The sequence below is a fragment of the Erpetoichthys calabaricus genome, chromosome 13, assembly GCF_900747795.2.
Source record: "Erpetoichthys calabaricus chromosome 13, fErpCal1.3, whole genome shotgun sequence".
NCBI lineage: Eukaryota > Metazoa > Chordata > Cladistia > Polypteriformes > Polypteridae > Erpetoichthys > Erpetoichthys calabaricus.
In genome coordinates this window covers 120,265,265-120,280,776 of record NC_041406.2, presented here as the reverse complement: position 1 = coordinate 120,280,776, position 15,512 = coordinate 120,265,265, and the positions used below count along the sequence as shown (strand labels likewise).

At 38.7% G+C, this 15,512-nt stretch overlaps 1 protein-coding gene across 9 annotated transcripts in view; it reads right to left on the bottom strand.

The window, feature by feature from the left end:
* arpp21 (cAMP-regulated phosphoprotein, 21) overlaps positions 1 to 15,512 on the bottom strand; it is a 511,143-nt gene that overhangs the window by 33,671 nt on the left and 461,960 nt on the right. For 8 of the 9 annotated variants that reach the window (XM_051935899.1, XM_051935897.1, XM_051935898.1 and 5 more), the window contains 3 exons: positions 10,818 to 10,896; positions 9,988 to 10,047; positions 4,494 to 4,634 (listed from right to left, as the gene is read on the bottom strand). In XM_051935899.1, coding sequence (XP_051791859.1) covers positions 4,494 to 4,634; positions 9,988 to 10,047; positions 10,818 to 10,896 — 280 coding nt within the window. Of the gene's footprint in view, positions 1 to 4,493; positions 4,635 to 9,987; positions 10,751 to 10,817; positions 10,897 to 15,512 lie in introns of all 9 variants that reach the window. The other variant, XM_051935900.1, reaches the window with a different exon arrangement.

Below are 15,512 nucleotides of genomic sequence, written 5' to 3'. Positions count from 1 at the left end.
TTTATTTTTTTGTTCTGGGATATTGTGCTTTTTTACAGCTTTTTTTTTAATAGATTGTGCTGCTTTGTCATTTTCACAGAGGCAAAGTATATGTGAGAAAGAGTGTTTATGGCACTGAGTTTTTCAAAGGAGTTAATAGTTTGTAGGCAACAAGTTGTAACAGTTTACACTGTTTTAGGAAGTGTACAGAGGGACTGAGGCTCTCCTGGCTCCTCATGTCAGCATCTGTTGCTACTCAGTATTAATCACGCCATAAATATATGAACAGGGGAATTTTGTGACGACGCTACAAGTAGATATGGGAGCACCAGACTAGTGACTTTAACAAAGATAGGATTCACAATTCAACAGTAGTGACCTTTAGTTAGGTTTCCACAGATGCAAAACAGTTTAAACTATATAAATCTAATGTATTATTATGAAGCTCCTTGAGCATGGGAAGGACGCTATATAAATAAAATGTATTATTATTATTATTAATCTGGGGGAAATACAGTACAGTATTCCACAAGACACCCTTAAGCAAGGAAATACATATGGCAATGAAATGCTGATGAGGCAGTGTTGAAGCTCTAGATGCTCATGACCGTTTAATAAGTGGTAAAAAAGATATGAAGAAAATTTATTACATTAATTCTTTTTTGTTTAATGAAATAAAGCTAAAAGAGTTTTAATGCTGAGGTCCTTACAGTGTCAGTCTTGCTGGATGTTTAGGTTTGGAGCTTCACAAGAAGACAGCATAATCGCATCAGGTTCCTCAATATGACAAAGTTAAAGACACTGAGCTTATAGGTCTTAGACTTTCCAGATGTGAAAATGGGTGGGCATGAATAAGAGAACGCTTCATGAGGACCTAGCTTTCATGCAGAAGGTTACTCACCTCTCCCCTTCCCTTGTTGGCCAAAAACCCTGTCTTCATTTCAAAAAGTCATTCTCATGAGGCTTTAGGTTTCTGTTAATATTGTGCACTAATAATTTATAATATAAATATTATAAATAATATAATAATATAAGTATATATTTAATAATATTTCAGCTTTCTGCATATTTTGAGCATACAACTGGATTACGGATATGTGAATTATGCAACATTAGTAACGTGAATATTGTTTTTCTTTTTTCCATTGATGGTTTTCCACAATGTTTACATTTCTACAGCTTTGTCTGCTATGGGCTTTTATTATATTATAAACTTTTTTCTCTCCATTTTGCATGAAAAATGAGATAAAACTTTTTTCTCAGACACCACTACAAACTACATGGAGTACGTAAAATAAAAATATTGTTTTGGATGGAGCATTCATTTAAAGAAATAAACTTAAAGACATTTACACTAAGGGACCATGCTATGAGGTTCACTTACTCAATCAATGATTGCTCAGACAGGGAAAGAATTCAAGTGTAGGCAGTGCTATTGGATAATTTAGACAGGGACTAAAGGAATGTGTGTGAAATTCAAAAGTGGAATGGGTAAGACAAAAGATCTAAGTAACTTTGAAAGGAACAATGCAGTAGGCTCAGGATGAATGGACATGATTATATCAGAAACATCAAACCTGCTGAGGCTGTCACACATACCAGTGTGTTAAACAAATATGTCTCTTAAAGGTAGACAGTGCTATAAATTATGCTCTGAGACCTTTCAGGTATGGAACACAGAAATTTTCTGGTAAGATTGTTCTATTCATTAATCATGGTGTCAGAAATTGCCAAATTGCTGCATCTTTATTAGAACATGAAAGTAGGAATTTCACTGTACATGTTACAATAATGACCAAATAAACCTATAAGAAGTGTATCAAGTAGTGCACCACTCTAAAAACATTCTGTAATGATCTGTTGAATAGATCAGACACAAGCTGAAGTGACTTATGTAGGGAGTTATAGGCAGCAAGGTAGATGGTGACTACTACAGCTTTACCAAAGCAGGCACATCAGAACAAACAGCAAATTGCACATTGCCATAGGATGAATATAGCATCTGCCTACCCAAACAAGTTGCACCTCAATCAGAGGGAAACACAAACAGACGTTGTTGCGTTGTCTAAGAAATGTAAACATAACCTAGTCTGATAATTCCAAGCAGAAACCACAAAAATGCATTGATCCATCCTAAATGGCACCATTAATTCAGAGGTTGGAGGCAGCGAACATATTGGTGTGGCATGTGTTATCTTAATACTCACTTGGTTGTTAATGCCAGCTAAACTAGTGAATATGATAGAATATCTGAATTTTTTTTTTACATAACTTACAAAATAATGTGCTTAAGTTAAATGTTCGTACAGTCCTGAAATGGTTCTGGGCAAATAACTTTGAATTTGGCTAAACACATTGGCTTACCCAGTCAGCAGATCTCATCAAAAAACAAATATCTGTAGAATAAAACAAGATGAGCTATTAACAGTAGAGGTGATCCAGCTACTTTTTAACAACTATGGGATACATTAGAATTCATATGATAATGCTTTTCCATAAACTCCACATCTCAAATTCAGTCTGTTCTGAGGACAAAAAGGGACCTACATGTACTTTATAAAGTAGAACTCAGTGTTGAAGGGGATCACTGAGGAGAAATAGAGTAGATTTAACATTACACATAAAAGTTGCTGGATAATTTAGAATCAAAAATTATAAGTCTTAGAATACCACACAGATCTCTTCAGTAGATGAGTAAGGAGATAATAAAGTAAAACCGAAGTGTAAGCAGTTCTATAACATGTATAATAAAATGACTTTGGCATTAACTTAAAAACACAAGGGATATAGTTAGAGAGCATTAGAAATGCTAAAAACTACACATATAGAAATGTTTATTATCTGCAAGGGACACATTCTTTGGTATCTTAAGAGTGGCCAGGAAAGAGATGATGTATAGTAAGAAAAGTGTGCCTAAGAAATAAAATAAAGAGGAAGGATTATAGGATAAGAATGTGAAAGATTGTAAGGACAGATATACTTATTAACTTTTTCTGACATTTTCACCAGTGAACATGTCTGGAACATAACATTAACCCCAGATTCAGGTAATAAAAAACAGTTTCCAGGCCTAAGAAAACAAATATATCATCTGGGTCAGACAGCACGTATCTTAAGAGTCTATACAGTATAAATACAATTAAATACAAAATAGATAAGATTATGAACAAAATATATGTATATTATATATAGTATATAAAAATCTTTAACTTTTTTTTTGGATGAAAATCACTACAAACTAAAGAAATGCTTAAGGGCTGTAAACTAGCTGGTATGTTTTAATAAAAAAAATTTTGAGTGGATCTTTAAAATAACAAATCAGTTGTCTAAGATTGTAACACTCATCATAATTTTAAATGCAATCATGTCAACATTTGCGTAAACTGAAGATACTGTATCTACTCCTTCAGTTTTAAATATAAACAAGTCACCATAGCTTTAAACTGAAAAGATTTAACTCCCTCAATTTGCAACATAGCTCTTACCATGCAATTTTGGAAGCAGTCTAGTAGCTCATCTCTCGAAAGTTATTGAATAACTTTTATAACCTTTTAATGATATGGAGATCAAAATTGGACACAATGTTTCAGAAAGGCCTCACAAATGTGTTATATGCATTTTTACTGTAAGTTCCTTTGATTTGCCTTCTTGATTACTTTAATAGCCTGATGTAGACAGTGATAATTACCTTAGATCCACTAAGTTTTTCTCATAATGTGCACTTTTAAGTTTAAGCACCCCTCCGATATATATTGAATATTTTTATTTTCTGTGTATAAAACTTCACATTTATTTACACTAAACATCATCTGCCCTATATTAGCCCAACTTTGAATTCAGTCCCAGTCCATCAGTAATGGTTTTGCTGACTGCAGAGTATTCACCAATCTACTTAGTCTAAGGCCACATATGTAAACCTAACCTGCTCATTAGATATAATTTTATGTAAATCACTTATTACAAATTTCCCTGGGTGTTTACACTGAATTAGGAGGATTAACAGATACACTGTAGTTAAATCTCAACAGATGTACCATAGCAAAAGTTGAGATAGGGCTGATACAAATATAAGCAAATTAATTTTAACATAAATAATTCTGCAGTTGTATATGTCAGAAGGAAACAAGTTATACATAAATTTTGAGGAGAGGATATATTTCATGATAAAAAATACTAAGCTTCCTGAACACAGTTATCATTGTCCTCAACATGAAGTGATTAAAAAGTCTAATTGGAGGGTTTACAATACAATGGTAATTTTCATCTAAAGCACTGTGCGCAGTTTTAATATTTCCATAACTTTTATATTATAGCGTGGAATGTACTGTGAGATAATATTTAGTTCAAGTCTCATTACCCCTTGTTCTCCAGAGTTGGTGAATGTAAAGATTTCTACCTGACTGCAATGGTTTTGAGCCTAACCCTCAACTTGACCCCAGTCCCTTTCAACCCCCAAATTTAGAAGACAGACTCCACACTGGGCAAGCAGCAGCCCAAATGCTGGCAGTACTTACATTCGAGTATTGCTAGTTTTGTTGATAATAACAGACTTGCCAGTCTGGTCAACATTATGATCCATTCCAAAGTAGGCGGCAACCCTGTGTAGTAACATTCTGTGATATGAAGACATTTGTGGAAATTTCTTATAGTGATTGCTGTAAAAAAAGAGGCAGACAAGCAACATTAATAATCCTGCTACACAGTGTTTCTGGGATACAAGGCTGCTCCCTCCTATCCCTCAGGTTCTTGTCTGACCCTGAATAATGTACATGCCCGAAAGCACACATGCACATGCACACACACACACACACATTTATACACACACTGTCCAAACCAAATGGGACATTCTGCCAGGACTCGCTATCACCTGCATGACACTAGTGCATAGTGTCTGCTGGGATGCAAGGCAGTTCACTTGTATGCCTGAGGTTCAATTCATTCAGAAAAATGGGGTGAGGGCACAATTGAACTGAAAAAGTATAGCTCTAGGGGCGACACTGAGGAGGGCAGCTGTCTAACTATGCATAACCCAAGGTACATACTTTTTTAAAATCTGTGAAATGGAACTCCAGATAATCCTCTTCTTGTTTATCTTCTTCTTCTGCCCTCCAAGTTCACTTTAAGTTTTCACTGTGATTTCTCTTCTGTTCATTATCCGCTATGATGATTTGCACTGGAACAGCTACTTTCATGTTCTAGACAGTGGCGCAGACTTATCACTTAGCACTCTTCTTGGAGTTACACTCCTACCATCAGAGATGGGGCAGCTTCCTACCAAGTCACTCTTGGTGTTCTTCATTTCAGAGTTCTTCTTCTTTCAGAGAATTTCAGCAGCTGCCTTCTTACATGATCTTCTATCTGTCCCAGGACTTCTATAGCATCGTCATTGGTTTCTTCCTTTCTTCTCGAGAGTGATAGCTGAAAGCAGATGTTTAAGTCCATCACTTGCTTCAGTATGCCACCAATTTTCTCCTCAAGTGCTAGGCGTTGTTGTCCTCCAGCTTTCACGTGACAACACAAGTCTAAAAAAAGGCGGGTTAGTAGGCAGAGTAGTGCACATACAGGCCCACTGCCAAGCAGACTACATCTCATTACATTTTAATGATACTTGAAGAGAGGAGAGGCTGGCAGCGACGTGAGGCTGTCTTCTGCCAGGCCCTGCCACTGACCTTCATTTGATATGCTCACTGAGGCTGCTCAGCGATAGAAATAAAAAGTACAAGGAAAAGCCAGCGTGCAGAGGTCGCCCTTCCTTTACACATCACTTGGCTTTCTCACTTGAGCCCTCCTTTCACTCTCACTGTCACACTGAAAGTGTGCTTCTGACAAAGTTTTTGGCCTGACTTGGCTGCACTTGCCTGCACAGTCTCTATACTGTTTCCACATTTTTCATTCTGAGGCCTTTTCAGTCTAACTAAGGCCTCCTATGCAATTTTTTAATATCTGCCTGCTCTTTCAATTGGTATTAAATATCTCCCTCCACCTTCTGCACTCTCCTTACTGTTGGTATTTGCCATTGTTTTCAAGGACTTAGCTAGCGTCTCTTTCTTCATGTTAGCCTCCCAAATCTGGCGTCCTCCCACCTACACGTGATCAGGGTAAAATCAGGGCAGCAGAACTCTTGGGAGAAAGAGAGAGAGAGAAAGAGAGAGGTGAGACGAGGGCTCCCGTCACCAAGCAAGCAGCTGCTTGTTTTTTTTTATCACACACTTTGAGCCACTGCGCATCGCATCAAAGGAGCTCAGTAAAACTCGCTGCAAGGGCAAATGTGTTTTGCAAGTTTTATTTGGAACTTGACAGACACACAACAGCTTGTAGTAGAATCAGATTACAAATCATTTGTGCATTAATGTTTGCCTCACAATCACAGAGCGTGTAAGACAAACAGCGGGTTCGATAGAAAGGCAACAGATGACAAAAAAAGTAATACATTCTGACAAGGCATCAATTGTACAAAAACCAAAAATCAGCCAAAAAGACATCAACTTGAAAGCAGATGCTAGTTAAGAAAACCATTGAGCCGAAGTGGGATGATTTTTTTTTTTTTTTTTTACCCCTGTTACCAGCACACTTGTTTCTGAGGTATGTTCACATTTCCCAGTGGCTGCATTTACATGGAGTTAATGTCCCTGGACATGCCAGCAGTTCCCAGTCTCCCAGGTTAAGGCAGATGAAATTAAGGTAAACATCAATTCAGAGGAGAGTCCAGTGCCGGGATGGGAGCTCCCTGCGGTTCACAGTGACAAAAGAAGCAGCAAAGAGCCCACAAGCAGGCAGCTGGTACCTTAATACCTGGCGTTTGGCACATGAGCTGGGATCTCACTTCCCCTTTTCCAGCTGCCATCATTTTGAAGTGTCTTTGAGTAAACTTTTACTTGGCTTCAGCTCACACCACAGATGGAATTACATAAACCGTTCCGCACTGATGTTCATTGCTGATGTGCCTCCCACTGTGGAGAAATTAAAGGTGCTATACAGAAGCTTGAATAGCTGCCCACCTGCTGCCTGGCTGTCTAGGTGGCAGCCCGGAGGCTGAACATCAACTTGGCACTCTTCTTCGCTGAGAGCTACATCTGAGCTTCTCCATTCTGAAATGTGACTTCTCACTTGACGAGACTACTGGCTCTTTTATGTGAACTGTCCATATGATTTTGAAAGTTTAAACACCTTGTCACAACATATTTCATTAAAGCGCATTGTTGCAGGAAGTGCAGGCAGACTTCAAAAACCTAACACTACTAAAAGCACAGATGGTGGTGCCCTGTTCACCTCTTAAGAGCAGGGTGTGTCACTGTGAAAAGATCCAACACAATCCCCAGTTTCCTTTTGACAAGCAGCTGCCAGTTAGCAACACTCATGATTGAAAGTCAAGTCATTTTCTTACGTACTGCAACATGTATAAAATCTTTGGCATAAAGAGGCTGCCCTAATGATCTTCAATCACTCATAAATGAAGGCTCATAAAACACAAGCCCACCGTATGCCAATTCTGAATTAGCTGATGCAGCCTTGAGATGCATAAAGACCCGTGTGGCCTAATAATTTCAGCTCTAGATGGGTAAAAATAACCCTGTGTCTTTGAGAAGGTCTCTTCATCTGCAAGTGCCGGAACTAGAAACGACAAGAAATGGATGATACATCTAAAGAAATGAGAAGTGCTCTTAACTGTGGAAGGTGTTTTATAAAGCAACAGGATGACCAGTTCAGCCCCCACTGAACTTTGAGATTTAGTGCTTTTTTAGTGCCTTACTTAGACTGGTCAGAATTACATTTCATAACTCAAAATGATGTTTTATCATTATACCTATTCAGAAATTGAATTTCAAATATCTACAGTATATTTTGAACAGGTAAAATATAAATTAGCAGTATCTGTAATTTCATTTTGACTTACCAAAAAAAGAGGGAGCTTTCCCATTAACTTCTACAAAACATTCAATCAGCGATATCTGTCAGAACAGTTTAAGTTGTTAAAGCAGAATTAGGGTTACAGTAATCCCTCGCTATATCGCGCTTCGCCTTTCGCGGCTTCACTCCATCGCGGATTTTATATGTAAGCATATTTAAATATATATCGCGGATTTTTCGCTGCTTCGCGGGTTTCTGAGGACAATGGGTCTTTTAATTTCTGGTACATGCTTCCTCAGTTGGTTTGCCTAGTTGATTTCATACAAGGGACGCTATTGGCAGATGGCTGAGAAGCTACCCAACTTACTTTTCTGTCTCTCTTGCGCTGACTATCTGTGATCCTGACATAGGGGGTGTGAGCAGGGGGGCTGTTCGCACACCTAGACGATACGGACGCTCGTCTAAAAATGCTGAAAGATTATCTTCATGTTGCTACCTTCTCTGTGCAGCTTTTAAGTATGCTGCAGAGTGCTTCGCATACTTAAAAGCTCAAAGGGCACGTATTGATTTTTTTTATCTGTCTCTCTCTCTCTCTCTCTGCTCCTGACGGGGGGGGTGTGAGCTGCCGCCTTCAACAGCTTTGTGCCGCGGTGCTTCGCATACTTACAAGCCAAACAGCACTATTGATTTGTTTGCTTTCCTCACTCTCCTGATGCGCACTCCTTTGAAGAGGAAGATATGTTTGCATTCTTTTAATTGTGAGACGGAACTGTCATCTCTGTCTTGTCATGGAGCACAGTTTAAAGAGAGAGAGACAAATGTTTGTTTGCAGTGTTTGAATAACGTTCCTGTCTCTCTACAACCTCCTGTGTTTCTGCGCAAATCTGTGACCCAAGCATGACAATATAAAAATAACCATATAAACATATGGTTTCTACTTCGCGGATTTTCTTATTTCACGGGTGGCTCTGGAACGCAACCCCCGCGATGGAGGAGGGATTACTGTATTTCCTATTATATTAGAAACCACTGAAAATAGCATTTTAGATATCATTAACTAAACACATTAGATATATTTGTGATTCTGATTATGAATATTAAAAATGCAATTAAAGATAAATCTAACTGACATCTTTATAAAACTCAATAGGAAAAACCAGGCTGTTTCACTAGTCAAAATGGAATTAAATACATTTCTAATAGGAATTCTGATTAGACAAAATGTAATTATAGATACAGTATTTAAAATACAGTATGTATTAGCATATAATATGTCAAAATGACTATCCATGTAAGCTAGTCACTTCACCTGCCAATACTCAAGTTGTACAAATATAGAAAGAAGTGCATGGTTTGGGCACTTTGTATGTCACTCATGATAAAAGTGTCAGCTAAAATACATATAAACAAAAATAAATATCAATATCCTACAGTAACACTTATGGACAGCCAGCAAGAACAAATGTGGCCAAGTGACTGAGGGTCCAGCTGAATTCAATGACACGGGACATAAAACCATGTAAAAGCAGCCAGAGTCCAAATCTGCATTGACCCACACTTAGGGGCGGAGCCTCCAACACCAACGTCTCCAATCTGCACCCCCTGTCCCCACCCTCAGGGCTCCAGCCAGTATATGCTAAGCATGTGCTCGTAAAAATCACAAAACGTACTTCATGCTCTGGGAGCTGTTGAGCTTTGGATTTATTTCCTAAGAAGTCCTTTAGTGCCCTCCCCGGAGGTCTGGAATATATGTGGTCATTGCCCCATAATCCTCTTCATGCCCCTGGGCGTTTGTGTAAGTTCACCAAAAACTCGCTGTCTGCATGGTCTAGTCACAAGATGCGGACGAAACACCACAATGAAGACGCTTGCCATAGCAAGGTGAAACGAGAAATGATTTGGGGGCAGAACTTCCTTGCTGCCCATTAATGAAGTCATAGAAACGGCTCCTTACCATTCACTCTGCAGTCAGATTTGGCTTTAAGTCAAATAGTGCTCAAGTCCAGCACCCCCTTGTGAGCCCAGGAAAGGTGATCAGGAGGTCACGCTGGACACCACATGCACACATACACACACACGCACACACACTCACACCAGCACACAACACTCACTTCTTCAACAAACAATGAGCACAACATAGACAAGTGATGGGTTACGTACTTATTGTCGGCAATGAAATCAATGATCTCTTGCTCCATTTTTAACAGCATCATTCTGTCCCTGCAAGTAGAAAGACAGCAGAATGTGATGGGACCACAGAGAAAGATATGTCTGCATCAACATTTAAAAATATGATGAGACTGCGAATATGCAAAGCATGACACGACGTGAACATTCCCCATGCACCGCCTGCGCCTGTGTGTGTGTTACTGATGTGCATGTGTGTGAATGCACCTAAACAGAGGGGGAGAGGTGGCAACTGTGGGAATCTGTTCCCAGCCCGCGTACTTGGGTGCAGGTTGGGGGCAGGGACTTCACAGGGGGATAGCAGACTGAAGTAAATCCAACAATCCAACAGCAAGAGTCACTTAGGAGAATTGAAAGAGAGTAGAGGAAAGGAATGGGGACGCCTTGCGAGAATGGGGGGTAAAAAAAAAAAAAAAAACAATCACTGTTAGCAGCTTGCTTCTCCCAACTTTTGTGTTCCTTGGTGAAAGTGCTGCTTGCAGAATTAAATTTTTTTTTTTTTGTTAAAGCTGTAACGTAGCGTGTGGAATGAATGGCAGCTATCCCCCTGCAGGCAACAGCAGCCTTCTCTGTCCTTCCCGTTGCAATTTCTCTTTTACTAAATTGGTGCGGGGTTCAAAGTCAAGTGCAGGACGTGTGCATGTTGAAAGATAAACGGTCAAGTTTTTCTGATGGATGCTTAATCTTCGCCACAAGTTTCCATGACAAGCAGGCTTCATTCATCTTGTCCTCAATTCTTAATTAAAAAAAAGAAAGAGATGGTTTTACTGGGAGGAGCAGAGGGACAAAGCTGGCGATCATACCTGGGATTATTCTTTAGTGTGTTTACCAGGAATTCATGCAGGTCAATGCCTGTGGAATCTGTGTACTCCTGACTGTGATCTGAAAAGAAAAGCACAAAGCAAAGAAAGAGTTAGCAGGTGTTCTCATGAAGGCCTACCTGCTGCACCACTCAGAACACAGCTTGTCATTGCCACCAATCTCATCTACTTTTACGGTCTCTTTACCACTTTAGAATTAATTTGGTGCCTGTATTAGGGGACTAAGGCCACACACCCAATTTCATTTGAAGGGTAGCCCTCACAGGGTCAGATGTATACTGTATATTACTAGCCATTACTGTACAGCCTGCCATCCATATAAAAAAGCTGTAATACTTTGCAAATGAACAGCACTTACAGCTGTAAATGCAAAGTAAGTATCAGAAAATGGATAAATACTTGTAGGCTTACATATTTCTGTCTATACTTGTAATGTGTACAGTATGTTCAAATGCTTGCTGTATATATACTTGTATACTAATGTAACTACTTATTGAATTAAATGACATACTGTATTTAAGCAGAAAATACTTCCTTACGCACATCATTTTGCTTCTGCGGTTGCTCTTGACCAAGTAACATATACTTGGTCATGTGTAAAAATTGGCAATGATAAATAAATACCAAAAATATCTAAAGTTTTGCCAAGCGATGGAGATGGAGAAAATGGCATACGTGCTTGCATGCTGGAATACAGTATAGTACAAAAATGAATGCAGTATAGAGTTATAGACAAACACGTCTGAATAAGCCTTAAAATCTGTACTCTTTGTACAAGTTGTCTAAATTGGAGTCCCTTGTGTTTGTTTATTACTAGCTACAAATTCATTGCATTCATTTCTGCATGTTGCATAGCTTTACGCTATATGCTGCTTGAGAATATAGCATGAAGATTAAGATTTGTGAAACATAAAGTTTCATCTGTGAGCTGTACATAGATATAAGGATATACATTATGTATTATACTGTACATCTGCAAACAACTGTTAACAAATTTGGCTTAAATGTGGGAGGGGACAATTAGATTGTTCACTAAACCATACCAGAGCTCAACACAAGCACCAATGTTGTTCAGCTGTAAGCAAGCCTGTGGTTTTATGATAAATAAACTGCCTATGGCTGAGAAGTCTCCCAAAACCACCCCTGTTAAAAATTTAAATGTGTGTCCTGTGTGCGAAGAAGACAATAGTCAGTCAGTCATTTTCTGATCCGTTTAGTCCTGAACAAGGTCTTAGGGGGGATTTGGGTTGTGTGATGCTGAAGCCTATCCCTGCTAGCATAGGGCACAAGACAGGGAGCAAGTCCATCACAGGGGGAACACACACACACACACACACACACACACACACACACACACACACACACACACACACACACGCACGCGCACACACACACACACACCAACCACACACTAGGGTCAATTTAGGATTGCCATTCCACCTAATCTAAATGTCACTGGACTGTGGGAGGAAACATGAGAACCTGGATGAATCCCATGTAGACATGGAGAGAACATGTAAATTCCATTCGGGGAGGAATCGGAATGCGCACCCTGGTCTCCTTACTGTGAGGCAGCAGCTCTATCACTGCACCACCATGCTGCCCATAACCTGTTGCAAGGGAAAAGCCATTCTGTAAAACCAGATAATACTTTTGCATTCAAAAACATCATTGGACTGGTGGTAACAGTAAAGGATGCATCACTGCTTTGGTTTTTTGCTTTGCTTTCTTTGTTTTTTTGGCACAGATTCATATTTTGGCATTTATTTATAATCTGGACTTTATGTTCATTAATTAAGAATTATACTATATCATTTTCATTGCCTCCCCCCATGATCCTGCTGAGGTTTGAGCAGGCATAGGAAATGGTATTGTATAATCTGGTTTTCATTGCCATGGTGTCTCTCCCAAGGCACTGCCATTTTGTGCCACTGTCATTAAGACATGATGATGGTTGCTACAGAGAACGGTCTCGGAACTAATATAAATAAATGTCATCGGAACACACCTATAAGATCAAGTTTTTCAAATAACTGAATAAAAACCCTTCTTATGTGGGTAATAACATCCTTCACATCCTCTACAAGTCTGTGATGACCAGTGTGATTTCCTATACTGTGGTGTGCTGGGCTGGTAACATCACTTCAACACAGTCTCACCAAATCATCAAACTAATTAAAAGGGCAGGTTATGGGATGCACTCTGGACCCCTGGATGTAGTAGTGAAGGAGGAATTAAAACAAAACTGAGTGTCATTATGAACAATGCTGCACACCATCTCTCTAACACACTGAGTACTTCCAGCCAACAAATTATTCAGCACAAGTGTGTCAGGAAACACAACTGGGGCTCCTTTATACAAACAGCAATACATCTAAATAATGCCTCACTGTGACTGCAACTGCCAAGTCAGACAGTTTTCTTTCCTACTTTTTTGTCATTCTGGTGTGTGTTCAGACCACAATCTATCTATCTATCTATCTATCTATCTATCTATCTATCTATCTATCTATCTATCTATCTATCTATCTATCTATCTATCTATCTATCTATCTATCTAGTAGTGCTACTTAGATTTTCTGGATCCTGACTTGATTCTTGGTTAAGACTTCTGGCTTATTTCATTTTTCCTCTTCTTGGGAGAGATTTTTAAAACTTGCACTTGAACAAAAAGATGCTTAAAATGTGCATACTCAGCTTCCCAAGCAAACATCAAGATTAATTGAATGAAACTTAATGGCAAAACATGCAAATATTTACAGCAACTCTGAGACATGTTTATGCAACATTTCAGAAAAACTGGTAAATAACAGACACCCTTGATCAAGTAGAGAAATGCAGGCAAACCAGCTAAATGATGACTCACACCCATAATAATTCATATCACTGAGCCATTATTTTAATGTGCGTTGACATATTACACCTAAAAATGATGAATGTGATGTACATACAGCATTTTAATTCCCTTTTAAAAGGGACAATGCTGCGTATTCACATTGAAGAACTTTGTAACTTTGTAGGTTTTTTTTTGTCAGTTTATAACAGCTACTTTATCATTTATCATTTCTCAAAGAACTGGCCGACAAGTCAGGATTATGTCAGCCCAGCTTCACTCCATCATGCTTGCTGTGCTGCAAGTCATTAACTGACCAGCAGGCGCTACACCCAGTTTTCATGTAGTGAGAGTGTACACACATGAAACATTACATGTTTTTACTAACATAAAAAGGCAATTTGCAGCATTATCTGGTTCTCCTAATGTAATCGGAGCAATTTATTGCACTCATATTGCAATTAGGGCAACTAGCGATAGTGAAGCTACTTTTGTTAACTGTAATCAGTTACATTCAATTGACACAAGTCATCTGTGATGCCAAAGAGAGACTGACAAACGATGTGATTCAGTGGCCTGGATCAACCCATGATTCATTAATTTTGGGGCAAAGTAGCTTTGGCAGACATGATAGTACTGTACATTATGAATGGCTTGTTGGTAAGGTAACTGAATCCTCAGTGTTTCATAAGGCTTCTATTATTCATTGTAGCAGTGATCATGTTATTACATGTGTACCCGCTCAGATGCTGCCACCTTATGGCTTTCCCTTTACCCCAGAATGCAGAGGAGAGGAGCTATAATAATCTTTCATGCTCAGTTGTGGAACACAACCACTCTTTAATGCAGGTGGCAGGGTCTCATGCTCGAATCCACACAAAGTTTTATAAATGAAACCCCTTGTTATTTTAATTATTTCTGTTTGCCTTTCCTAGTGTGAGGCACAACATGTAACAGTAGAACCACCGACAAGCCTGCATAGTATCCAAGTTCTGACTGCACGTCTAAACAAATAACTAAAGAAAGTTAAAACTATGGTCAACTGTAAATGACAGACATGCCATTCCAGGATATGTACAGACCACAATACTGAATTGAATTCTATTCTTAAGACACCCACTTTCAAATATTGCCTTTAATGCTGATTTAACAAATTTGATACATTTTGCTAGCCATCAAGATGTTTATTCATTTGTGTTATTTGTTGTACTCCAAATATTTACGGATGTACAAACTAAAGAGAAATCAGGGAGAGTATTTAGTAAGAACAATTTTAGCAACATGTTGACATGTTTTCTTGTTTTCCTTCAGCTTCCTACCAAGTTAGGAGCCTCAGTATGAGACAATTGCTTGTTGGGTCCAAGTTTTCATTTTTCTTTAAGGCCTGTGCCTTACTGTGAGATATGCCACTTTCTCCACCGTGTTCCATAAAATTCCATCATCCCTCTGCTGTGACCTATGGAAACTGCTTTATATGTGTCACTCATAAACTGAATCCTAATTACAATGATTCACAAAAAAATATCTAAAATATTTTAAAGACACCCATTAGATCAGCATGAGAAAAAAACAAAGTTGGCATATATGCTAAAATGGAAGAATATTCATGTAAAAAGCCTAAGCAGAGGACTACAGCCATTAAAAGCATCAAAAAAGCGATGTACAGATGCAGCCAGCAACAGAGTCTTAGCTCCCAATCAAGAGCAGGGCTGGTACTTCACAGCCTGCTGGAGAAAGTGGCTTGTCAACTGTTAGCAATTTAGATTAGATTAGATTACGTTAAAATTTATTGTCATTGTATAGGTACAACGAAATGCAGTTTAACATCTAACCAGAAAGTGCAA